General features: G+C 45.1%; 1 protein-coding gene across 1 annotated transcript in view; it reads right to left on the minus strand.

The window, feature by feature from the left end:
- The window catches only part of rnf111 (ring finger protein 111), a 162,140-nt gene that overhangs the window by 46,560 nt on the left and 87,648 nt on the right, over positions 1 to 27,932 (minus strand). Inside the window, 1 exon segment of the mRNA XM_038813235.1 lies at positions 6,402 to 6,565. Within this exon segment, the coding sequence (XP_038669163.1) occupies positions 6,402 to 6,565 (164 nt within the window).

The raw sequence follows: 27,932 nt of genomic DNA on the forward strand, positions 1-27,932 counted from the left end.
CAGAGGCAATAGCATGACGAGGACAGTAATAGGCCAGAGGCAATAGCATGACTAGGACAGCACTTGACTGTTGAAGGTTCAAAGCCATGTTCTGTGACCTCCTAATATGGAAGGCCGTCACCTCAATGGATCATCCCGCCCCCACCTGGTGCTAATATTAGACACAAGCCACAGAATCTTCGAAAAGGAGGGGGTAAAAGAGGCAACCTGAAGCCCCATCGCTCTCTGCTTTTGCACCTTTAACAGCGTCTCCAAAGAGCACCTTTGACTGGCAGCTGAGCAGCGCAGCTTCTTGTACTTCGTGGCAAGCGTTATCAAAATGACCCGACCCAGACGACCACCCCAGTGAGACGACCCAAAGACCAGAACCAGCCAGAATCGAAAGGTGACGCCCAAATTGACGACTGCAGATCCTGAAATATCAGCCAACCCAAAAGATCGAATATCAGCCTATCCTCGTCTTATTGAACGGGTATTACCAGTCTTTTCAGACAAACAGTTCAAATACAATGAGAGGGAATTGTTGATAGGATGCAACGAATCCTTGGAAATGTGTGTCAGAAGTAGGTAGCTAGGGTAGATTTGAGACTGCACTTAGAGATTAAGATTTCACTGAAGACCTGTGAAGACATTGATAGAGTTTAATTAAAGTACGATAGTCGAGTCTGATAAATATTGTTTTCCCTTGGTAAAGTGTTCAATAAAATTGTGTTGGGCCTTCACTGGACTCTTGTCCTCTTGTCTATCTCACCGTCTAATGTGCCCGAGTTGAAAAGGTTTAATGCAAACTGATCAAGATTAGTTTGGGTAAACCACCTTCCATTTTACAACAAGGTGATATTCTCAAATGTGTATTTTGAGAAAATGGGAGTGAGTTTAGCAGAGTTAAAGTGGTTAAAGTAGTGAGTCAGAAAAATAGCTGCCCAATATGAAAGAACAAAAGAGTCTGAGAGAACATCCATCCTCAAGGTCAGTGAAAACCAGAATGCTCAAAAATTATCCCAATCCAACATCATGCTACTTTTTCCTTAGCTCCTTTTGGTTTTAGCACATTGCATGAAGGGGGGAAAAAAATCAATAAAGTTTGCTGAAACTTCAAGACAGGAATTGGTTTTGTATATCAATTCTTGTAAAATCATAGGGCAGCACGGTGGCACAGTGGTTAGCATTGCTGCCTACGGCACTGAGGACCCGGGTTCGGATCCCGGCTCTGGGTCACTGTCCGTGAGGAGTTTGCACATTCTCCCCGTGTCTGCGTGGGTTTCGCCCCCACAACCCAAAAGATGTGCAGGTTAGGTGGATTGGCCATACTAAATTGCCCCTTAATTGGAAAAAATAATTGGGTACTCTAAATTTATAAAAAAACCCAAAAAAAAAAAATTCTTGTAAAATCATGAATGAGACTATAATTATTTCACACGCCAGGTGCCGAATTGCCTCCGTGTTTGTCAATTAAAACCCGGTTAAGTGTTGACTTTATCTCAAGTTAACGCTCAAGACAGGCACAAAACACCAAAACAAGAGGCTCCAACCTGCTATTATGTTGGTAGAAATGAGCAATTTTAAACAATTGGTTTAATGTTTGTGTCTCTTACAGCGTTGGGCCTGAAGGGTTCTCACTAACTGCAGTGAGGACACAAGGCTCATATAATAAAATAATTCTCCATTCCCTGTTGTCATATTCCTAATACAGAAAACTAATTTAAAAAAAAAAAAGTGATATTGCACAAATTCAGTTCAATTTATGATGGGCAGATAGGCTGGTGGCGAAGAACAACAACCCCAGTTCTCTGAAATTGTATTTCACAACAGGAAAATGTGAAAATGCAGGCCAGAACTTTCAAAATCCTTGCATTGCATCAGAAAGCTCGTTTGGATTTAGTATTCTGTACAAAATAACAAATTTAGCAAGATAATTTGATTTCAGTGCCAGTGTGATGCCAGATATGTAGGCTGCATGTCCCAATGACAGATGGATCGTATCAAACAGCACATCCCTTTGGCTGTTTGCAACAGGCAAAGTACTGACCGTACTCCACCAGCTGTTGCTGCAAAACTCAGGACATAGTGTTCAACATGAGATGTGATTCCGTGATTGGACAGGATTCACTAAACAATCCTTAATGTGCAAAGAATTACATTAAAAACCAATTTAAGATCATCGGTCAGGCTGAAATTTGCCAGCCCTTTGCACAGGTGTGAACAGAGATTTTAATAGCTTGCTGGCTCCACCTTGGACACACATACACACGCGTGCTAAAAGCTGCATATATTCACGCACAGGGCCCTGTCCTTTGTAGACAGAAAAACTATGTGCTCGGGGCAAAGGGGAGGGGTGGGGGGGGGCAGCCATTCCCTATTTCATTCCTCATGGCAATTACAATTCGAATAAACGTGTTTGGTTTGAAGTTAAACAAAAGCTTTGCAGTTAACTGTTTCCTGCGGCAGGGCAGCACGGTGGCCTAGTGGTTAGCACAGCTGCCTCACGCCGCTGAGGTCCCAGGTTTGATCCCGGCTCTGGGTCACTGTCCGTGTGGAGTTTGCACATTCTCCCAGTGTCTGCGTGGGTTTCGCCCCCACAACCCAAAAATGTGCAGAGTAGGTGGATTGGCCACACTAAATTGCCCCTAAAAAATAATTGGATAATCTAAATTTATATTTTTTTTAAAACTAAAAAAAGGTTCCGGCGGAATGCCCCATGGTAATGCCTCTACCAATCAGAGTCCACTTGCCAACTAATCAGCACCCTCTTCTGAGGTGGCGTAAATTGCATTTCCCTTTGAGATTTGGTACTCTTGTAATTCGGTCCTAATGAGCGTAAGACACGTTTTGACAGAAACTCGCTTTTTTTCAGCAATATTCAAACTAATTTGAATAAAGCAAAATCCTTTTTAAATCAGGAGTTTTTTTACATAACCGAAAACACATTGTCCACACGCTTCTTTTCAGTTGTAACTTTTAACAATTTCATTTTAATTTGTCTCCTGAAAATCTACCACAGACTGTCCTGTTTGCAGAAAGGATAAAAGAAAACAAGCTAACTAGTTGCAAAGACAACAAGCTGGGTTTGCAATCTAGTTCATTTTGGCACATATTCATGGTAATAAATGGATAAAATGGGCAGCACGGTGGTGCAGTTGTTAGCACTGCTTTCTCACGGCACCAAGGTCCCAGGTTTGATCCCGGTTCCGTGTCACTGTCCGTGTGGAGTTTGCACATTCTCCCCGTGCGTTTTGCCCCCACAGCCCGGTAGGTGGATTGGCCATGCTAAATTGCCCCTTAATTGGAAAACATTAATTGGGTAATTAATTTATTTTAAAAATTAAAAATAAGTGCATAAAATGCAAATAAAAACAGTACAACTGCGAAAGTAGGATTGCAAATAATCCTCAGAAGTTGTGCTCCACTACTTAAGAAAAATTCCTTTAAAAAAAATGATTATGGATGCAGGGAATCCATTTCATTTTTGAGTAATTTTTGCCTGCAGTGGTCACCTCATTGGGTCCCCGCCCTCACTTTCTTGATGTTAGTGATTAATGCTATATCTGTCTCCATGAAGGAATAAATGATTCTCATGTCATTAATTGAATCAGCTAATAACAATTGATTACTAAGTAGTTAATATATAAAAGAATATTCGCAAGCAAAAATATTTATCATTTCTGTGGAAATCTGAAGGACAGTTCATAATTTCTCAGAGAGTTAAGGATAGAGGCTTGCCTCTTGGCTGACAGAAAAAAAACTACCAATTTCAATACCGAGTGCTACCCCATTGAGTAAATCAATTATCTTTGGCATTTGTTCACTTTTAAAATGAAAGCTGCAATGTATACATTTCCAAAATAAACTGGTGCATCACACAATGAATTAAGTTTTGAAGTGTTGTTACATTATGTAGTAGACATGGCAGCCAATTTGTGCATGAAAAGGAAATTTGATTGGTTTACTTTTCTGTGACGCTGATTGAGAGAAACGTTAGCCAATACCCAGGAAGAACACTTCAAATACTAGAACGGAGCAGGAAGATAGGGCTTGGGTTCAACATCTCACCGGAAAGACAGCACCCCCAGACATGCAACACTTTCTATGTAATGCACTGGAGCATCATCCAGGTTGTGCGCTCAAATTCTGGCACAAGGTTGGAATCCATGATTCTTGATTTAAAGAAAAGGTCGCCATCAACTCGGCCAAGCTGACACAATTTATTACTCATGTATTTGTCATGCAATGCACAATATAAGAATATTGCCTAATAGAACACAGAACATACAGCAGAAGGAGGCCATTCAGCCCATCGAGTCTGCACCGACCCACTTAAGCCCTCACTTCCACCCTATCCCCCTTTTTAAAAAAAAGTATTTTTATTAAGGTTTTGCAGAATTTTTCATAATAAAACAGTAGTAACAATAATAACAAAACAAACTACAGTGAACATTAACATAGTGCAAAAAGAGAACATACAGTAACAATTAAATAGACATTACCCCAGCCCCCATCCCACGGATTGCTGCTGCTGCTGATATTTTAGTTTTCCCCGAGAAAGTCGACGAACAGCTGCCACCTCCGAGAGAACCCGAGCGTAGACCCTCTTAAGGCAAACTTTATTTTCTCGAGGCTGAGAAACCCAGCCATGTCGTTAACCCAAGTCTCTACACTCGGGGGGGGGGGGCTTTGAGTCCCTCCACAATAATAAATCCGTCTCCGAGCTACTAGGGAGGCAAAGGCCAAGATGTCGGCCTCTTTCGCCCCCTGAACTCTTGGGTCGCCTGACACTCCAAAGATCGCTATCTCTGGACTCAGATCCACCCGCGTGTTTGAGCACCTTGGACTTTGCCCTCGCGAACCCTTGCCAGAACACTCTAAGCTCCGGACATGCCCAAAACATGTGGACATGGTTTGCAGGGCTGCCCTTGCACCTTATACAACTGTCTTCCACCCCAAAAAACTTGCTCATTGTCGCTGCCGTCATGTGTGCCCGGTGGACCACCTTAAATTGAATTAGACCGAGTGTGGCACATGATGAGGAGGAATGAACCCTGCCCAGGAACTCTGCCCACAGACCCGCTTCCAACTCCTCACCTAGCTCCTCCTCCCACTTGCCCTTGAGCTCCTCCACCGGGGTTTCTTCCGCCTCCTGTGGTTCCTGGTAGATATCCGACACCTTCCCCTCTCCCACCCAGGTGCCAGAGACCACCCTGTCCTGTATCCTCAGTGGCGGCAGCGTCGGAAAGGCCACTACCTGTTTTTTCAGGCAGGCTCGTACTTGCAGATATTTAAAGGCGTTTCCTGGCGGCAGATTAAATTTGTCCTCTACCGCCTTCAAACTGGGAAAGCTTCCGTCTATGAACAGATCTCCCATCCTTCTGATGCCTGCCCTCTGCCAGCTCTGGAACCTACCATCCATCCAGGACAAACCTGTGGTTGTTACATATCGGGGTCCATACCGACGCTCCCTCCATCTACCCTATCCCCTTAACCCAATAACCCCATCTAACCTTTTTGGACACCAAGGGCAATTTAGCATGGCCAATACACGTAACCTGCATGTCTTTGGACTATCGGAGGAAACCGGAGCACCCGGAGGAAACCCACGCAGACACGGGGAGAACGTGCAGACTCCACACAGACAGTGACCCAGCCTGTGAGGAGTCTGCACGTTATCCCAGTTTCTGCGAAGAAAAGCTGAATTCTATTTCAGGGTGATGGCCTCCACGTTAGCTACTGCAGCTGATCGAAGTAGCATAGAGCACTGATTTGGCAATAAGTGGTTTAGGAGTCAACTTATACATCAATATAGTCCAAATTTCATCATGATGGTAATCAGCAGCACAGACTTGGAGAGATCATTTCACAGTATCTACCGGCAAGTCAGGAAACTACCATTACTTTTTCCAAACACCATCAATCCTGGTTTAGCAAGTGAAAGCCAATAATGTAGCTTGTATACTGAAATTCAAGTGCTGAATTCCAGGCAATGACATGGAGCAAAATGTGATCAGAGAAAGGAAAATTCTACCGCAATTCACTAAAACAATTAATACGTCAGGGCAGCACGGTGGTGCTGTGGTTAGCATTGCTGCCTCACGGCGCCGAGGTCCCAGGTTTGGTCCCGGCTCTGGGTCCAGTCCGTGTGGAGTTTGCACATTCTCTCCATGATTGCGTGGGTTTTGCTCCCACAACCCAAAGATGTGCAGGGTAGGTGGATTGGCCACGCTAAATTCCTCCTTAATTGGAAAAAAAAAATTGGGTACTCTAAATCTATTAAAAAAAATTAGAAGTCCATGGTTCACATAGTCACAATGGGACCATGTATGCTGTATATTTAAAAAGGTCTACTATCCAAGCTTCCAATCAATTGCAAAAGGAGTTCCCAATAAGCTCAAGAAACAAAACGCACTTACCATCTTCATCCACAGTAAGGTCTACCACCTCTGCTGTGCTTTGTCTCAACGGCTGGATAACTGTAGATATTCTGTTCCGGCTCCGCTGTTCCTGAGGTCTGTTCTGTGAGCTAGCGCTTTGGCCCCAGTGTACCCTTGAGTGGCCGAGAAGTGTGGTGTAAGACCTGGAAACAAATCAGTTGAGTAACGTTAACACAATTGACACTGGTTTCTGAATAGGAAACCTGAGCTCAGTAATTAAGAACTGTGAATTTCAACCTATTGAGGAAATAAATGGCTTCTATTATCAAGAAAGTTAACATTTTCTATAACTGGTGTTTTAAAAAAAGATCTTATCTCTTAGCATGGGGCGGCAGTGGTATTGTCACTGGTCTAATAATCCAGGGTAATGCTCTGGGACCTGGGTTCCAATCTCACCATGGCAGATGGAGAAATTGGAATTCAATTTAAAAATTTGGAAGACTCATGGGGACTCATGAAACCATTGTCGTAAAAGCCCATCTGGTTCACTAATGTCCGTGAGGTAAGGAAATCTGCCATCCTTACCTGGTCTGGCCTAGGTGCGACTGTAGACCCACAGTAATGTGGTTGACTCTTAAATGCCCTCAGGATGGGCAACAAATGTCATGAACGAATAATGAAAAAAAACATATTTAGCAAATAATGGTAGATGGTTTTAGAAATAGCTCCAGATAGTACAGTGTCATTGTTTAATTAGGAAAAGAATGGTAGGGCGGCACTGTGGTGCCTCACTGCACACGGCGGCACAGTGCCTCACGGTGCCGAGGACCCGGGTTTAATCCTGGCGCCGGGTCACTGTGTGTGTGGAGTTTCCACCTTCTCCAAGAGTCTGCCTGGATCTCACCCCCACAACCCAAAGCTGGATCAGCCACGCTAAATTGCCCTTTAATTGGAAACATTTCAAAAAAGCAAAAGAATGGCGTTGTTACAACTTGATGGGGGTAGTGTAAAAGTGATTATGAAAGAATGCTCTATCAAAAGAATAATAGGCACATAGATGTTATTGATTTTTGAATCACCAAATTCTAACCCAAATAATGACTTTGGTTTTGTCATCCCCACAACTTGCAAATCACCATTACATCCTCTCAAAGATACCCCAAAAACATGCCAATTTCTGGAAAAATAATCCAGCATCCTGCAATTAATGTGGCATCGGTACAGGATTTGGAAGTTGGAAATCTATTACTATAATTATAAGAACTAACCTTGCGTCAAACGAGTTTTGATAGTCTCAAAATTAATAACAAGTTTTGAACATTATTTTTAATTTCTCTTGGATTCAAATACCTTATGAATGCATCAAAACTTCCTCAAGATTTAGCCCATGAACTAGTTTATGCCAGGACTGAGTGCAAATGAGATTGAATCCAGTCCCATAATAGGCTCAATCCTCACAACAGGGTGACAAGAGTTAACTATTTTCACAAGAGTTTAGTTTTACTTCCAAGTAAAATTACACAATAGGATATTTTCTATTTAAGGATCCAAATTATTTCAAAAAATAATCTCATTCTCGCCAAACAGTTTTCTACATTAATGCATCAGTCCTATGGATTTCTAATTGTATGACAGCAGGCAAAGGAAGATGTGACTGGTGACAGATCAATGGGTCTGCAAAGTAAATTCTAGGTTCTTGTTCATAGTGTCATAATCTCAAACTACCAATATTTTTTTTGAAGGGAACAATCAGCATAACGACAAAAATTCTCATGGTCATTGCCAATTTTAAAAAATAATTTCTCCCTTTTTCCTTGCAAGGATGGCTACCACAATAAGTTCCACAGCTGGCAAGGAAAGGCAGGTATATCTGTAAGCCCCTCCACAGTGGTCATCAAAGGTGTTCCACAAGTACACATCAGGTCTCAGGTCATACAAACTGTGCACGGTAAGCGGTAGAAAGTGAGCATGCCAATTTTTTCCAGAGGTATTTTCCTATATTTGAACACGGATGTCCCTGCAAGAGCCTAATCCTGAACTATTGAATCAGGATCAAGCATCAAGCTCGAAAGCATTAATTTACAAAGCAATGGAGACATTTTCTGCATTGTTTCTAAAGCCTTCATTGCAGAAATTTGTCCTATGCAAAATTAAAGTTTGGAAATTTGTGGAAACATCAGATTCCTTTGAGAAGTCCTGTGAAACTACTAGCTACCAAGGTCCAATGAATGAATCATTCGGGAACCATGATAACCTTGGGCAAAAGCAAGTGGGTCTCAATCCTCATCAAAAAACAAATTTGTCGGGCGGCACGGTGGTGCAGTGGTTAGCACTGCTGCTGCACGACACTGAGGAGGGTTTGAAGAAAAAAACTCAAATTTCAACAAGGACGTCAGGGTCTGGAAACACCCAGAAATGTCTGTTTCAATGACACATCAATTTGGTACAAGTACTGGCTAGGAGACCAGCAATAATTGGTTTGCATAACAGAAAAATATCTGGGAGAACATTCATTGCCTGTCCCGGCCCTTTTCATCGTTTAATCACCAAATCCATTGGACCCATTATCACATTCCATACCATGTTTCTCTAATGTCTCCCCTGATCTCAATATAATCCAACTGGTTTAATTCGTAACAGCCCACATCACATATTGCTTGTCCATCATCTCCATTGGCTTATAGTGCTTTAATATATTAATTTAAAATCTCCCCGGGTTTCACCCCCACAACCCAAAGATGTGCAGATTAGGGGATTGGTCACGGTAAAGTGCCCCTTAATTGGAAAAAAAATTGGGTACTCTAAATTTAAAAATAAATCCCCCCCCGCCTTCAAATTCCTCATTGACCAGACTTAAACCATATCTCTGCAACATTTGACAGCCGTTAATCTCTTGGGCATGATATTACTGACAGCATCCAGCCTTTTAGGCAATTCCTCCCTTTGCCTTATTCGTAGCATTAGTTATTGATCTCAAAGTCCTTCATAAACCCTTGTCTTTTCTTTCGCCATCTTCAAAATCTATCTTTGTGTACAAGAGTTGGGGTGGTGAAGAAGAACTATGGCTGATGGAGTTTAATGTGGGAAAGCATCATACTATGTGCTGCGGATCAGAAAAGGAGAAATTAAAAATGTGAATATTACTTAATTGCAAGAAATTAGAAGCTATGGAGGGGCAGTGGGATTAGATGTCCTAATGGTCAGCACAATACAAAAAGTAATTGTAAAGGCTAATGGAATGTTGATCTTTATCTCGAGGGAGTTTTAGCCCAAAAGCAAGGAAGCCACGCTCAGCAATGCAAAACCTTAGATCAGATTTTGAGAAGCGACAGTGACATAACGATAACAAGACTGAACTAGTACTCCAGAGGCCCAGGCTAATGCGCTGGTGACATGGGTTCGCATCTATTGATAGTCATTAAAAACCTACCTAGTTCACCAATATCCAGCACGGTGGAACAGTGGTTAGCACTCCTGACTCACAGAGGCAGGGGTTCAATTCGTCTTGGGCGACTGTGCGGAGTTTACACATTCTCCCCGTGTCAGAATCCTCTGGAGGCTCCGGTTTCCTCCCACAGTCCAAAAGTGTGCCGGTTAAGTGAATTGGCTTTGATAAATTGCCCCTTAGCATCAAAAAGGTTAGGTTGGGTTATAGGGATAGGGTGGGGGATTGGGACGAGGTAGAGTGCTCTTTCCAAGGGTCGGTGCACACTTGTTGGGCCAAATGGCCTTCTTCTTCACTATAGGGATTCCATGATTTTGTAGGGATTCTACAATCCTTTGGGGAAGTAACCAGCTCTGTGAGGCCATGGGCAGCACGGAAGCACAGTGGGTAGCACTGTTGCTTCACAGCTCCAGGGTCCCAGGTTCGATTCCCTGCTTGGGCTACTATCTGTGTGGAGTCTGCACGTTCTCCCTGTGTCTGCGTGGGTTGCCTCCGGGTTCTCCGGTTTCCTCCCACAAGTCCCGAAAGACATTCTGATTTTCCCTCTGTGTACCCGAACAGGCGCCGGAATGTTGTGACTAGGGGATTTTAACAGTAGCTTCATTGCAGTGTTAATGTAAGCCTACTTGTGACAATAAAGATTATTATTACATGGCCAACATGCGACTCCAGACTCTCAGCAGTGTGGCTGACTTGACTTTTCTCTGAAATATCCTGACAAGCCGCTCACTTCAAAGACAATCAAGGATGGGCAACAAATGCTGATCTTGCCAGGGATGTCCACAAGCCCGGAAAGAATAAATAAACTGCCATTTAGTGGACTATGTTCAATTTTGGGTATTGAATCACAGGAAAGATGTATGGCCATAGCAGGGCAAGCGCAGATTCAACAATCATTTCATGGCAGAGGATTAAATTATGATCGGTCTTCATAAACGTGACGTGGATTTTCCTGGGATCAGGGGTGATTTAATCAAGATTAAAATGACATTGGATTTTTCTTTTGATAAACAATTTTAATGAGGTATTTTTTGGCATTGTAACCAGTAGAATTACAGAACGAGGAAACAAAAGGACTGTACAATAAACAAAGTACATAGTACAATTGCCCCCCCCCCCCCCCGGCTGACGATTAATTATCCGCAAAGAAGTCAGTGAATGGTTGCCACCTCTGGGCGAACCCTAACAACGACACTCTCATGGCGAACTTGATTTTTTTCCAAGCCCAGGAAACTCGCCATGTCTGACAGCCAGGCTTCCGACTTCGGGGGCTTTGACTCCTTCCAAGCTAGAAGTATCTGTCTCCAGGCTACCAGGGAAGCAAAGATCAAAACGTGGGCCTCTTTCTCTCCCTGGACTTCCGGGGCCTCACTTCCCCATTGCCACACTTATGTTCAATACTCTAGACATGACGTCCTCAAACCCCTGCCAGTATCTCCTAGTTTCAGACATGCCCAAAACATGTGGACATGGTCTGCCGGTCCTCTCAGACACTTTACATACCTGTCCTCTACGCCGAAGAAACTGCTCATCCGGGACACTGCCAAGTGGGCCCGGTGGACGACCTTAAACTGAATCAGGCGGAGCCTGGCACATGTTGCAGTCACATTAACCCTGCTCAGCTGTCCGCCCACAGGCCTTCCCCAATCTCCCCTCCCAATTCCTCCTCCCATTTATGCCTCAGCTCCTCGGTCTGCGTCTCCTCCGCCCCCATGAGCTCCCTGTAAATATCCGAGACACTTCCCTCCCCCACCCATCCTCTAGACACTATGCTGTCTTGGATCCCCCTTAGTGGCAAGAGTGGAAAAGATGGCATCTGCCTGCGCAAAAAGTCACGCAGCTGAAAATACCGGAATTCATTCCCCCTCGTCAACCCAAACTTGGCCTCCAGTGCCCTCAAGCCAGGGAAGCTCCCTTCCAAGAACAAGTCTCCCATCCGCTCAATCCCCGTCCTCCGCCATACCCGAAACCCCCTGTCCAACCTCCCCGGAGCAAACCGATAGTTGTCACATATCAGGGACCAGACCAATGCTCCCGTTGCTCCCACGTGCCTCCTCCACTGTCCCCAGATCCGAAGGGCTGCCACAACTACAGGACTGGTGGAGAAGCGCGCTGGCGGGAACGACAGAGGCGCCGTCACCAACGCCCCCAGACTGGTGCCCCTACATGAGGCTGCCTCCACCCGCTCCCAAGTCAACCCCCCCTCCCCCACCACCCCCTCCATATCATGGCTATGTTAGCCGCCCAATAATAGTTGCTTAAATTCGGCAGTGCAAGCCCCCCTTCCCCCCCAGTTCCACTCGAGCATATGATATTGGATTTTGATAGGGTATATACGGAGAAACTATTTCTTATGGTTTGGAAATCTAGAACAAGGCGGTACAATCTTAAAATTAGATCAAAGTTATTTAGGACTGAAATCAATAAGGACTTATCCCCCCATACGAGGGTTGTTATATTACACTTTCCGGTAATATGTTATCATTCTTTGCCTTGTGATCCCGAATGGTCTGATGAGTTGATGATAAAGAAACCACCAATCTTTAGATTGAAGCAAAACTAATTCATTGAATAACGAATAATTGAATGAAGTTCACACACACTACTGAGCTATAACTATTAATAAAATATGGTTGAATCTGTTAAACATTAATCTATAATCTAGTATTAACTAATGATGGCCTCGTGTCAACACTCTCTCTAATCTAAACTACTCCTCATGCGTGATCAATACTTCTCCTTTGCTAACTCTTACTAACTGCCCAGGATTCCCTGAGGAACTGGTGGTGCCCTCGCGTGTTTGTATTACACGGAGATGTAATAATTAACCCTTCACTGGCGTACCTAATTACATATCATTACAAGGGGTAATGAACATCTGGAATTAATTCCTTTAAAGCTGTGAAGGTTGTTTCAATTGAAATTTTATATTCAAAGATCAATGAGTAAGGATCTTGTGGGGCATGGAAGATTAATGAAGTCAAGACGCAGATCAGCCTTAATCTTTTTTTTAAAATTAAATTTAGTGCATCCAATTCCCCCCCCCCCCCATTAGGGGGCAATTTAGCATGGCCAATTCACCCACCCGTCCCATCTTTTTGGATTGTGGAGGTGAGACCCACGCAGAGACGAGGAGAATGTGCAAAATCCACACGGAGAGTGACCCTCGGCCAGGATTGAACACCGGTCCTTGTCGCCGTGAGACAGCAGTGTAACCACTGCGCCACCGTGCTGCCCTAATCAGCTGTAATGTACAACAAACCTCTGGGGCTAATGGCCTACTCCTGTTTCTATGTTCTAATTATCAAAACAGACAGATGAGACTCTGCACATTGCATCAAAAGAATAACACCTCTGACAATGCAACAGTATCTTGGTATTGTGTTACAATGTCAGTCCAAGTGATGTTCTGACGCCCTGGAATGGTACTTCAACACAAGATAACCACTGCAACTTGGGTGCCAGAATCGTAACCACCGAGTCCAAATTAAGTAAAATCAGCACATTTGAACCCCAAATATATTCCAGCACAGCTATGTCAAAACTGAACACAAATAGATCTGATAACAGCTCTTTATAGAGTTGACACTTAGTTTCATTAGTCTCTCTAAACCACCCAGCAAAACAGGCACAAACTTCACATTAAACATATACACTATTTGTTGCGGATACAGATGAAGATCAACGAAAGGTGCAACCCAAATCTGTTTTATTCCGGAAACAAAATTTGCACTTCCAAAAAAAAAAAGAGCACTAATTTAATGATTATGGACTCCAAGCAGCCTTAGGTCATGCACTTCCTGCAGCGGTGAGGATAGGGCAGGGAGACCACAATATTTAGATGCCTGACCATTGTACATTGCTATTGCTGTTGGTTGCGACAACCATTGGACAATTGTTGCGTTTCAATTTTAAGCTGTTTATTCACATTTAGGAGGTTGTCTAGAGGAGAGCATGGATGCTCATTTGTAATATTATTCATGGAAGACAGAAGCCATATATCCACCATGAAAACATAAAATCGGATTGAGAAATCATTGTTCCACATACCTTTGTGCCACCTAAACGTGAACTCATATTACACTTCCAAGTCCCAAGAAACTCCAAAGTTCAGCAATACTCAACTTTTCTTACAAATTTTCTTTAATTAAAAATGCAATACCATTCAAATTTAGCTATCTTCAATGTCTAAAATTTTCATAACCAAATTTAGAATGTACAGTGTACTTCTCAGTACAGTGCACCTGATCTCAGCTATACTTTAAATAATTTATAATCTGGAAAAGTGCACTTATAAATTCACAAGCAACTGCTGATGGTTTCTTCCACTAAAAGTTAAAACTCAAGTTGTGTGTGTTATATATAGGCCGGACATAGTTACAAGGTCCAACTATCTCAGAGCTTCATGCACGTTTCCTGGTTAGCATTCCTCAAACAATCCATATTCCTCCTAATGTACATGGCAGAAGGCAGCACAGCTGAATACATTTTTCAGCTCTTCAATTTCCAGCCTCTTCTTGACCCTCCCCATTCCCCATTCAGGGGAGAAAGTCTTCCCACTCGACTTGCGCCTATTCCCAGTACAATTGCCATTAAGGAATGCCCTTAAAGGGGTTTAAACCCTTACTTTGGGATTCATCCACTCATTAGCCTATGGCTATCATTACCTGCCTTATATAAGATTCATAAAGACAAAGATGAGAGACCTGAATTATGAGGAGACACCAGAGAAACTAAGGACACTTTTAATTAGAACAAAGAACCTCAAGAGAACTAACAGATACGCTAAAAACAAAAAGTTCAACCTGACTTGCATTATTGGAATCTTTTTCCACTCAGTTAAATTTATGCCCTCTGGTTAGCTATTTAAGTTATTCTCACTAATGAAGGGAAAATTACGCATAGAGTTCGAGGTACAGGGAATGTTGCAGCAGAAATGAAAGCGGAATCCATAGCAGATTTTAAAATGAAAGTGGACAAATAAAGAATAAAATCAAAAAGGTTTGGGGAAAGGGACTAAATGCGCAACTCATTCCGATAGTCGGTAGAAGCACAATGGGCCACATAACTTGTTCCTGCGCTGTAACATTTTACGATTCAACAGCCAACTTTCTCCACTTTCACAAGCACATACTGTACTCTCTAAACAAGGGCTAATCTTCTGCAACCAAGTCATGCATCCGGAAATATATGCTCACTGCACTGAAAACGTATTTAGCCTTTCTTCCACTTCTTCACCGAATGATCACATATAAAATGTGTTTTCTTGACCATCACAGAGGGTGACCTATACTTCAAATGTAGTATAGGATGGGGGTGGATGGGATCTGACGAACAAGACTGAATTTTGTTTGAGGTGGTAAAGGAGAGGATTGAGGGTAGTGCATTTGATGATTTTAGCAAAGCTTTGGATAAGGTCTCGCATGGCAGACTGATCACAAAAGTAAAAGCCCATGGGATCCAAGTCAAAGAAGCAAGTTGGGTCCAAAATCAACTCAGCAAAGGGCTAAATGTCTTTTTCAAGATTGGAAGGCTGTTTCCAGTGGAATTCCACAGGGCTCAGTGTTAGGTATCATGCTTTGTGGTATATATCAAAACTTGGTCACGAAATGTAGGGGGTGTGATGTAACAAGTTTGTAGACAATACGAAAAATTGGTCTGAGGGCCCTCTGGTTCTTCCTTGAACAGAGGATGCCCAAAGAGTGCCCATCCATTGCCATCCTCCTCCGCCTCTTGGCTGAACGTATTCTCTCATTTTATAATTTCTCCATGATCTCACGTCCTCCAATAAAAGATGGGGCAAGGGAACCCACAAGGGCCCGAGTTACGCCTGTCTTTACTATGGGGTACATGGGTCATTCATGTTCTAGTCCTACTCATGCACCCCTCGTAGCTTTTTCTAGTACATCAATGACAAGTTCTGAAGAAGAGGCAGATTGGACTTGAAATGTTAAATGTTTCTCTCACCACAGATGTTGCATGAGCCGCTGAATTTTCTAGCACTTCGATTTTAAGACAAAATTGACCATGTAGTTGACAACACAGAAGTTGCAGACTGCAGAGAGAAATCAATGAATTAGTCAGGTGGGTGGAAAAATGAGGAATGGCCTTCTATCTGGAGAAGTGTGAACTAATTCATTTCTAGAAGGCTAACACAGCAAGGAACTATGCAATAAATAATAATAATTGCTTAGTGTCACAAGTAGGCTTTAATGAAGTTACTGTGAAAAGCCCCGAGTCTCCACTTTCCGGCACCTGTTCAGGGAGGCCAGTACGGGAATTGAACCCACGCATCTGGCCTTGTTCTGCATTACAAGCCAGCTGTTTAGCCCACTGTTCTAAACCAAATGGCAGGGTACTGAGAAGTATAAAGGAACTGATGACTTTGCAGTGCATGTCTTATGTCCACAGATCCCTGAAGGTTGCTGATACAGTGGATAACGCAGTCAAAGCATACAGGATTCTTGTCTTTGTTAGCCAAGGAATGGAAGAAACAAGTGGGGGAAGTTAGGCTGGAGCTGCATAAATCACTGGTTAGGTCACTGGTTACTGCACACAGCTCAGGGGAGATGCTGGTGCAGTGCTAATGACACAGAACTAGTTATCCAGAGACCCAGTCTAATGCTCTGGCTACATGGGTCAAAATCCCACTGGCGGAATTTGGATTCAATAAATAAATAGCTGGAATTGGAAACTAGTCTCAGCAATGGTGAGCATGGAACAATCATCGATGGTCATTAAAAACCCGTTTGGCTCACAAATGTTCTTTATAGAACGAAATCTGCCATCCTTACCTGGTCTGGCTGACATGTGAAAATACTTTCCACTGTACCTCGGTACACTTGGCAATAAAACAAATCCAATCCAATGTGAATCCAGACCTACAGCAATGTGGTTGACTCTTAACTGCCCTCTGATATGGCCTAGTAAACACTCAGTTCAAGGGCAATTAGGAGTGGGCAACAAATGCCGGTCTTAGCAACCCCCACATCCCATCAAAGAAAAAAGGTTCTGGTCTCTGCACTACAGGGAAGATGTGATTGCACTAGACAGGGAAGAGGAAATTTATGAGCATGTTGCCCTGAGAAATTTGTTATTTTCTGAAACAGAAGAGACCCAACTGAAATGTATAAAATTATGATGGGTCTAGATGGAATAATGAAGAAAGCTCTCCCCTTGCATGTGGGGTCCATTATTAGGAGGCATAGACTTACGATAAAAGGGAGGAGGTAGGGGAGTTTATTCACTCAAAAGGGTGGTGGGGGTCTGGAACTTGCTGCCTCTAACGGTGGTAGAGGCAGAAACTGCACACATTCAAAAAGTACTTGGCTATGTATTCAAAGTACTGCAATATATATGGCTGCATACCAAGAGCCTCTAAAGTGGGATTAAACTGGATGCTTCCTCGTCATGAATGGCTTCCTCCTGTGCTGCAAATTTTTATGATTTCTTTCACATTAATAGACCAAATTAAAAATGTTCAAATTGCAATAAAGCCCAGGGTTAATTGAATTAATCAGATCCAAAGCTTTAAATATTTTAATTGCAACATTCCTTATTAATTTGCAGAGACTGTAAACTGACAATTTTAACCTTTCATCTTCTGCTCTTAATGCATTAAGATTTGGACTGCATCACAAATCTTGTTTTCAATACAAAAGATTCCTATTTGGCCTTCATGATGATTTTCTCGCATAATCCCCTGAAGGTCTTGATTGGTGTTGGAGGACCGTTTCCTGCACCAGCAGGTCTCTACAGTTGTTTAACTAGTCCTACCGCCTGTGCACCTTCAGGCGCAGTGAAGACATTCAACTCTGGAGCACAACATAGCCAAGTCTCTCCTGGTCTCATCATATATTTGCACATCCAAGTTTTTTTTTTAAGGGTGGTTCCTGTTGCCCTTTCCTAGCCCAGATGATGCAGTGGCCAAGAATGGTGCCCAAGCTGTTGCACTGACTGAGATCGTCGAATAGCACAATAGGCTAGGAATCAAACTTGTTTAGGTCGTAATTATTTCTTGCAATGCAGAGGTGAAGGCAAGTGAATCTAAATTTGATTTAATTTAGGAACAAATTCCTCAATGTTGAATGGTTTCAGGTTGACTTAAGAAAGGGCCAAGCACATTTTATGTTAGCACGAGAACATTGCTTTCCAATATCTTAAAGTGCAAAATTATAACAATTTAATTTGATATTGTGCACAAAAATATGAGCAGAATTTTTCCAGCCCCTGGAGATAGGGGTGAAAGCAGGATGGGGGTGGATGGGGTCACATTGGCAAGGATTCCTGATGCATTCCTTCTGGTGGAAGAAGTTTCCCAAGGGCAGGCCAGGATGCTAGCTGCCTAATCCACTGAAGGAGGCAGCCAATTCCATACCCAAAGGCCTAACAAGGGTGATTTTTCAGGCCTGTAAATATCTTCCCGGTAGGAAAGCACCCCCACCCCCCAAATTGCTCTGTATTATTAATCAAAATTTACTCCTTCAAGGTTACCTCCCTGTTGAGGTACCAGACCTGTCTCAGACAATTCCCAGCAACCCAGTGCGATTTCCTCAGCTTCAGGCCCTCTGATTGGGCTGGCAGCATCGAGATATCGCCCTCTATCCATCAGATGCCACTGCCTGATAAATTGCAACGCTGGTATTGCTACCAGCAAGCGAGAGCACGGGACCCCATTTTGGTCCCAACTTTGGGGTCCGGACGCGGGCAAAATCCAGCCCATTGTGGCTTTAAAGTGCAACTGAATTAATGCTACAGGAAACTTCTGAAAGTTGTATAGAAATAGGAAAAATCATTTTTCGGAGAAGTTTCAAATGTACAAGGATGCACTTTCTCAGTACTTCACTGCAGCAAGGATATAAAATGTAACGGTTACTCAACAATTCGTAACCAATAGAAATCATAGATGTACTAATGTTCATGGAGTACATTAGTTTGTCATTATGTAAAATTCTTCAAGCCTTCAGTTTGTTTGTACTGACTTAATAAATGTGTTACCAAGGAAAGGAAATAACACAGGGCGCAATTCTCCCGAAAACTTTCTAAGTGTAGTAGCGAGCGGGAATTGCCACAAGCTTCCCGGTGAAACAATAAAAGTTCATTGGTCCACTTAATGAGTGGAGAGACCCCACCCCTCGCCGAACACAGGGGTGGCAATCCCAGCACCCCTGGGCTCTTTGCCTGCGAGCAAAGACGGCTACTCATCTCCTCGGCCCATCACAGAAGTCCATTCGCCAGGTTCACGTTTTTCAAAAGGAGTACTGATCGGCGCCAGCGTGAACACTTGCTGGGGAGGTCATTGGATATGGCATCGCTCTTGTTGACTGTCTGGAAATGGGGTTTAAGTGGTAATAATTGGTTACTCACCACACTACACCAAGATCCCCATTTCGCTGATGGGAGCGGGCCGGTGCAGTTTTTGGCCTCTCCCTCTACTCCCGAGAGCGCAACGAGGCTGGAGAATCGCGCCCAGAAAATCATGGAATTGTAGTTTAGTTTTTTGCTGACTGATCAAATCAAAGTGCACCTTTCTGTACTATGTTGAGCTGAATTTGAAGGTATTCAAACCTGCAGATTACATAATATTATGTTCTCGAAAGCCAGTTGATGAAAGATAGAACTGGAGGCATACTTTACATCCAAGTATTTATGTAGAGTTGTACATTACAAGCACACATCTCCTCACCCAACAACCAGAGTTTTGAGTCTGCAACTAGTTATAGGGATTCGTGTGAATCGCTGTTAATTCCCACTGTCTGCATATATTTAAATGTAATTATCAGAGGAAACACCTACAACTGTGGTAGACCTACCTACTAAGTTAATTTTAGATTAAAGATCAGGTTTCGTAAATTAGCTAACATTCTGAAGTCTTAGCTCACATTTTCATATAATCTGATGAGTTTGATTCTTTAGTCCTTTGATACTTCTGCTCGCCTGGCCTGCTCAGACCTCCACCTCATGCTTTAAACCGTACAAGACATTTATCAAGCTCTCAGCCATTTCCAAAACAGCAATCTGAAGGAAATAATATTTCAAATACAACTGGAAGATGGAACTAACCAGATCAGGGATACGGCCTAAAAACAGGTCAACGGATTGAAATCAGTGCACTTGTGCTGGAGCCAGCTGCCACCGACTGTATTTTGAAAGTGTGTGTGTTTGTTGGCCTCGCAAACTCAGATGCTCCAACAGTTCTATTATTTGCATTATTTAAGTTGTGCCACTCTTAGACAAGGCTTGTACTTTTAATCGTGTGCCCTATTGGGCACAAACCCAAAGCAAAAGTGCAACACACAAAAAAAAAGAGCAAATGTACATTATCACAGTGTTATTGAAACCACCTAGAGGAACAAGGAGCTTTAACTGCACGGAAAAGCAGCTGCTGTGAAGCTCTGCCAAAAAATGCAAACCGTTCCAATTTGAAAACAAACTTGAGCTGCCTGCTACCGTCATTCATATTTCTGATGAATGAAAACAGCTGCTTACCTCATCAATTCTTTGCATCATTAAAATCTGCATAAGCTGCAGCAATCATTAAAATCTGCATAAGCTGTAGGAAACAAGTAATGTTCTGTTTGTGTTTGATTATGCATGTGTAGAACTCAGCCTTTACAAAACTACAATGGTGTGAGCGCTCAGTGACTCTGTTTGCAGCATTAAGCCAAATAAATTTGACAAAGCAACAATTTTTTCCCCACTTGCCAAAACTTTTAAAAGTTGAGGTAATTAAAAAAATAAATATTGTTCAAAAATGTCAATCTTATGTGTTGCTGTAGTTTTGTTGCCCAGAGGTTAACGGCTCCTTATGGTAAATTTCCGGCCCCATTTACAGACCTATCAGCTTTCCCTTGGGGAAATCATAATCTTGCACCTCGGATGTGTTGGTACATCCATGCTTTACACTGATTAGCTTCAATCATGCCTGTTAAAGCTGTCAAAGACTATAGCACGGTGAAGAATAAGTCTCCGTTCATTCTTTTTCAGCAGCAAGAAAGAAAAGTGAAAGGAGGAAAATGACTTGGGAGAAATGAAAACAAGGGAGCATGAACAGAGGATGGGAAGGGATAAAAAGGAGTGCAGGGAAAATGAGGGCGAGCTAATAAAATTAATCATTTTCGATTCATACATCATGAAATATCATTCTTTCTCTCATACAGCAAAAGATTTAAACATTTATCTTTCTGACAATTTACTGCACCAACTATTCATATATGACATCAAGCAGCCCTCCATCTTGATTTGAAACCTTTAATATCAGCTTAGCTCAATGATAGCACTCTGTGAAGCAAAAGATTGGGGTTCAAGGCCCAGTCCAAGACTTGAGCTCATCACTAGGTCTGGTGCTGATTTTAAATTAGGCCTCCGTACTCTCCCTGCGATCCCAACTTTACTTTTTATAGTGTCTTGATGTCTACATTTAACTAAAGAAAGGCAAACATCAGTCTGCACTGCCCGCGTAACATGCGGGTCAGAGATTTTGTCTCTGCTGGCAAATCAAAAGCAGTTTCATTTTCTTTGTAACCAAGTTGTCATCATAAAGCATATTTACTGGTACTTGGGCCAAACTATGAATGAGGCAAGAAATAGAAACATGCTTCAGCCAATCCACATTTTTGTGGTAATCTGCTGGTCTGACACCTTTAGTTCATAATTTTAGCTGCTCCCATTATCACTTCCCTTCAGTTATACCTTAAAATACCTGTTCGCTCGGAGGGCCACTGTTACATTTTTTTCCTCACTGAAGGGGCCAGTGAACATTTTGGAAAGATAACGTTTGGGAGGACAATAAACTTGAATTTCAAACAAGTTGAGGAATTAAGAAAATAAAAATTGCTGAGTGCATGTAAATCAATGTCATAGCATTAATTTTATAAGTTCAAGAGTAATTACTAAAAATGACCAGATGAGAAGGTTCAGTGTGTTCATGTCCAGTCAAAGTCAAGGTGCTCACTCACTCACTTCCATCCACCAGCATTACAGTCGCCAACCAGCCACAGCCACCCACAATGTACCTGCCCAAACAAATGCTGTACATTTTCGCAGAAGAAAACTGTTTCAATTAAACTGTGATAGAAGAAATGGAATTGAATTCCTGCCCATCTTTTTTCCTCCCGGCTTTCAGGCCCTTTCCTGGGCTGCAATTGCATGACACTGTAGATGTGGTGAATCCACATCAGTTCATACCCAAAATCGACAGATTAAGTTTTAAAACTGTAAAAAATATGCAACAGAAAATCAAAATTACATATTAATGGTGAAAAATAATCCATTCTTGCCACAGTGGAATAACCAAATTGCATGGTCAAGATGATTTAGGGGCTTGCCTGCCATCGTTTTCTGACAAATACACTGCCAAGATGGGGTTTTCTTAAAGCTGGGAGATTCTCACAAAAAGACAAAAAAGGATCTGTTAATTAAGCCCAAACTAAACCCTTAATGAAAAGATGCTAACTCTTTGCGAAATGTTCTTTCGAAGTTCCTAGTGCTTGCTGGTGACATTGTCGTGCATCAATTTAATCATGCCAACAAATTTTGTTGGATGCCAAAGAACAGATTAAGATGAGTAACATTGTTTTTTTTTAAAAAACATTTTTATTCTCCTCCTTTTTCACATTTTCTCCCGAATTTACACCCACAACAATAAACAATAATCAGCAACAGATATGTCAATCCCCATGACAATACATAACGGGCCCATTCTCCAACCAACCACCAAACATCAGTCCGCATGTTTACATAAACAAATGACAAAAAGGAATCAGGGATTACCCATAGTCATCCTGACTATACACAGCTCCCCTTCACCCCCCCCCCCTCCCCCCCCCCCCCCCCACCACCCCCCCCCCCCACAACTAATGTTCGATGTATCCAGTTCTTGAAAGTGAATAATTAATAATGCCCATGACTTGTAGAACCACCTCCAAGCTTCCCTCAGTTCAAACTAACCTTCTCGGAAGGCACTGGAACCGGAACAAAAACCTCGGGAGCACGTCAGCTTGACGGACTGCACCCTACCCGCCAGTGACAGCGGTAACAATCCCACCTTTTGAACTCCTCCTCCATTTGCTCCACCAACCTTGTGAGGTTGAGCTTGTGCAGGGCCCCCCAGATCCCAGCCACCTGGATCCTAGGTACCTGAAGCTCCTCCCTGCCTGCTTCAGTGTGAGCCTACCAATCCCCTCCTCATGATCCCTCGGTGCACCACGAACAACTCGCTCTTGCTCAGGTTGAGCTTATACTCAGGAGAAGCCCCAAATTCGCTGAGAATCCTCATCACCTCCGGCATCCCCCCCCACCGGGTCCGCCCATACAGCAACAGGTCGTCCGCATAAGCGACACTCGATGCTCCTCCCCACCCGCACCAGGCCCCTCCAATTCCCTGACTCCTTCAACGCCATGGCAAAGGGGCTCCAATTGCCAACGCAAAGAGCAAGGGGGGACAGGGGGACACCCCTGTCTCGTCCCCGGTACAGCCGAAAGTACTCCGACCTCCTCCTATTCATGGCTACACTCGCATTGGGGCCTCATAAAGCACCTCCACCCAACGGACAAAACCCCTCCCCCAAAGCCAAACCTTTCCAACACCTCCCACAGATACCCCACTCAAGCCTATCAAAGGCCTTCTCCGCATCTAATGCCACCACTATCTCCGCACTCCCTTCCACAGCCGGCATCATAATGACATTGAGGAGCCTTCGTATGTTGGTATTCAACTGCCTTCCCTTCACAAACTCCGTCTGGTCCTCGTGAATGACCCCCGGCACACAATCCTCTATTCTTGTGGCTAAGATCTTTGCCAGCAGCTTGGCGTCTACATTTAGCAGCGAGATCGGCCTATATGACCCACACTGCAGAGGGTCCTTGCCCCGCTTAAGGATCAAGGAAATCAGCGCCCGTGACATAGTTGGGGGCAAAGCCCCCCTTCCTTGCCTCGTTAAAGGTCCGAACCAACAGGGGGCCCAACAGGTCCGCATACATTTTATAAAATTTGGCCGGAAACCCATCCGGTCCCGGCGCCTTCCCCGACTGCATGCTCCCTATCCCTTTAACCAGCTCCTCCAGCTCAACCGGCGCCCCCAGTCCCTCCTCCACTGTCGGAAATCGCAGCTTGTCCAAAAAACACCCCATTCCCCCCCACTCCACCGGGGGTCCAGACCGGTACAGTTCCCCATAAAAGTCCCTAAAGACCCCATTAACGTCTACCCCCCTCCGCACCACCTTCCCAACTCTATCCTTCACTCCCCCAATCTCCCTGGCCGCGTCTCGCTTTCGGAGCTGGTGTGCCAGCATCCTGCTCGCCTTCTCCCCATATTCATACACCGCCCCCTGTGCTTTCCTCCACTGAGCTTCCGCCTTTCTGGTGGTCAGTAGATTGAACCTGGCCTGAAGGCTACGCTGCTCCCCCAGCAATCCCTCCTCCGGAGCCTCCGCATATCTCCTATCCACCCTCACCATCTCCCCTGCCAATCTCTCCCTCTCCCTCTGCTCCCCCCTCTCCCTATGGGTTCAGATGGAAATCAACTCCCCTCTAATCACCGCCTTCAATGCCTCCTAGACCGTCCCCACTCGGACTTCCCCGTTATCGTTGGCCTCAAGGTACCTCTTGATACACCCCCGAATCGTCCCGGCCACCTCCTCGTCTGCCAGCAGCCCCACCTCCAAGCGCCAGAGCGGACGCTGGTCCAACTCCTCCCCCAGCCCGAGGTCCACCCAGTGTGGAGCATGATCCGAAATGGCAACGGCAGAGTATTCAACATCCTCCACCCTCGAAACCAGCCCCCTGTTCAGGACAAAAAGAATCAATCCTAGAATAGGCCTTGTGCACGTGGGAGAAAAACGAGTACTCTCTGGCCCTTGGCCTCGCAAACCTCCAGGGATCCACCCCTCCCATCTGATCCATAAATCCCCTCAACACCTTAGCCGCCTCCGGCCTCCTACCCGTCCGGGACCTGGATCGATCCAATGGGGGATCCAGCACCGTGTTGAAGACCACCCCCATGATCAGGCCCCCCACCTCCAGGTCCGGAATGCGACCCAACATGCGCCGCATAAACCCCGCATCGTCCCAGTTTGGGGCGTAAACATTCACCAACACCACCCGCTCCCCCTGCAGCTTACCACTCACCATCATATACCATCATTATGGCTTAGAAAGGATGGACGCAAAGAAACTGTTTCCGTTAGGCGAGGAGTCGAGGACCCGTGGGCACAGCCTTAGAATTAGAGGGGGTAAATTCAAAACAGAAATGCGGAGACATTTCTTCAGCCAGAGAGTGGTGGGCCTGTGGAATTCATTGCCGCAGAGTGCAGTGGAGGCCGGGACGCTAAATGGCTTCAAGGCAGAGATAGATAAATTCTTGATGTCGCGAGGAATTAAGGGCTATGGGGAGAATGCTGGGAGGTGGAGTTGAAATGCCCATCAGCCATGATTGAATGGCGGAGTGGACTCGATGGGCCGAATGGCCTTACTTCCACTCCTATGTCTTATGGTCTTATGGTCTTATATACCTCCCGGCACTGTCAGCCACCACATTTAACGCCTCAAACGACACCTTCTTCCCCACCAGGATCGCCAACCCCCGATTCTTCTCATCCAGCCCTGAATGAAATACTTGGCCCACCCACCCCTTCCTCAGTCGAACCTGGTCCGCCACCTTCAGGTGCGTCTCTTGGAGCATGGCCACATCTGCCTTCAGCCCCCCCCCTCCCCCCGGGCTAGGACCCCTTCTAGACGCGCCCGTCCCCCCCGCAGCACTCACGTGAGCCAGCTAACTTCTGCTGACCCCGGCGACTCCCGCCACACCTCCGACCCCATCCCACATGGGACTACTCCCCCCCAGCGCGGAAAAATAACAACCAGCAAAGGCCCGCGCTTCTCAGCCCCGACCCCATCATCCCGCAGCGCGGGAAACCAGAGAAAAGCCCGCGCTTTCGCCCTGCCCAATCCCACCTCCTCTAGGGCAACTCCCATTGCCAGTCCCCACCACCAGCTCCCCGCACTCCCAGTTTACATCCCTGCCCGAACCCGTCCAGCAGACCCATACAAAAAGACAAAGACATCACCCCACCCACCCTAAAGCCAACACACATCCTGCATTAAACAGAGAACCCCCCCCCTCCAGTGAAAAAATTAAACACAGTTACATTTTCATACAAAACCCCCATCCCTGACCCTCAGTTTGAGTCCAGTTTCTCGGCCTGAACAAAGGCCCACGCCTCCTCTGGGGACTCAAAATAATGGTGACGGTCCTTGTAGGTGACCCACAGACGCGCCGGCTGCAACATGCCAAACTTCACACTCCGTCTGTGGAGCACCGCCTTCGTCCGGTTGAACCCGGCCCTCCGCTTAGCCACCTCCGCACTCCAGTCCTGGAAGATCCGCACCTCCGTGTTGTCCCACTTGGTGCTCCACTCCCTCTTGGCCCACCGGAGCACGCACTCCCGGTCAACGAACCGGTGGAACCACACCAACACCGCCCGCGGCGGCTCATTCGGCTTGGGCCTCCTAGCCAGTATTCTGTGGGCCCCCTGGAAGGACCCAGCTCCCATCAACGGGTTCAGCAAAACGACCACATAGGCCGCCAGGTCCGACCCCTCCGTGAGGCCCAGGATCCGTAAATTCTTCCGCCTCGACCGGTTGTCCAGCTCCTCAAACCGCTCCTGCCACTTTATGGAGCGCCTTGTGCATCTCCCCTTCCCCGCGACGCCGCGGGCCTCATCCTCCCTTTCGGAGGCCTGCTGCTGCAGCTCCCGGATTGCGGCCCCCTGGGCTGTCTGAGTCTCCATCACTCTCTGTGGTAGCCTTCAGCGAGTCCAGCAGCTCCACCTTAAGCTCCTTGAAGCAGCGCAGAAGAGTCGCCTGCTGTCCTGCGCCCACTGTCTCCACTCCTCGAGGGCTCGCTGGCCGCCATTTTGTTTCCCTTCCCCGCTTTTCCAGGGGCGCTGCCACCGCTTTTCTGCTCACCCCACTCCTGGTCCGGACCATAGAAACCCTGGGGATTTACTGCAGACCCTTCCCACGTCGGGAATCATCGAAAAAAGCTCCGTGGGGGCCCTGAAAAGAGCCACAAAGTTTGTTTTCTAGCGGAGCTGCCGAACGTGCAGCCTTAGCTCCGCATAGCAGCAAACCGGAAGTCCCAAACTTAACCTTCTCAAGGGTCAGTATTCCAACAGGTCCCCCCACCACGCCAGGGCACAGGGTGGAGAGGCTGCCCTCCATCCAGCAGGATCCACCTTCGGGCGATCAACAAGGCGAAGGCTACGATATCTGCCTCCGCACCCGTTTCCAACCCTGGCTGATCCGACACCCCGAATATGGCCACCCGGGGGCCCGGGTCCAGTTTCACGGGCACCACCCTGGAAATTACCCTAAAAACCTCTTTCCAGTACTCCTCTAGCTTTGGACAGGACCAAAACATATGAACGTGATTCGCGCCACCCCCCCCGCAACGCTCACACACATCTTCTACTCCTCCAAAGAATCGGCTCATCCTCGCCCTCGTGAGGTGTGCTCTGTATACCACCTCAGATGAGAAACATTGTTAACAGTTTCAGACAGAAGCGCTTCAGTTCATCTCGTTGACCTATCAACTCTATTCTATTGATGATCTAATAAACCCATATCCTATTGACAGGATCTTGTCTAGCTCCTTCTTCAAAACCTATTAAGGTTTCCTGCTCCATCACCCAAGCTGATAAACTTTTCAACTGTTTACTAAAAAGGCTCCCCGCATTCCCTATGTCCCTTGTTTTTAAAAAAAAATTGTAATTTTCCCATATCCACCCGAGAAGTTAATGAGGCTTCAGATTAAACGCGTAATTTGAAAGGCAGCAAATGCATTTCTGGAGCTCTCGCTCAGCACTGTACTAAAGCGTCAGCAAGAATGTGGGCTTGATCCACATCATTCTCACTCAAAGGCAAATGGTGCCACCACAGAGATGAGGCTGACACCTTAAATACCAGCACATACTTTAATGTTTCAAAAAGGAACAGTCATGTGAAAGATTGTCCCAATGTGGTAAATACCATTTGGGTATCACAGTAATCCAGATTTTCTATTCTTCTGGACTAAAGTTATGAAGCTAAGTGACAAAGAAATTGCAAACCTGCTCAATGGTAACTA

The sequence above is a fragment of the Scyliorhinus canicula genome, chromosome 12 (assembly GCF_902713615.1).
Source record: "Scyliorhinus canicula chromosome 12, sScyCan1.1, whole genome shotgun sequence".
In the NCBI taxonomy this organism is placed as follows: domain Eukaryota; kingdom Metazoa; phylum Chordata; class Chondrichthyes; order Carcharhiniformes; family Scyliorhinidae; genus Scyliorhinus; species Scyliorhinus canicula.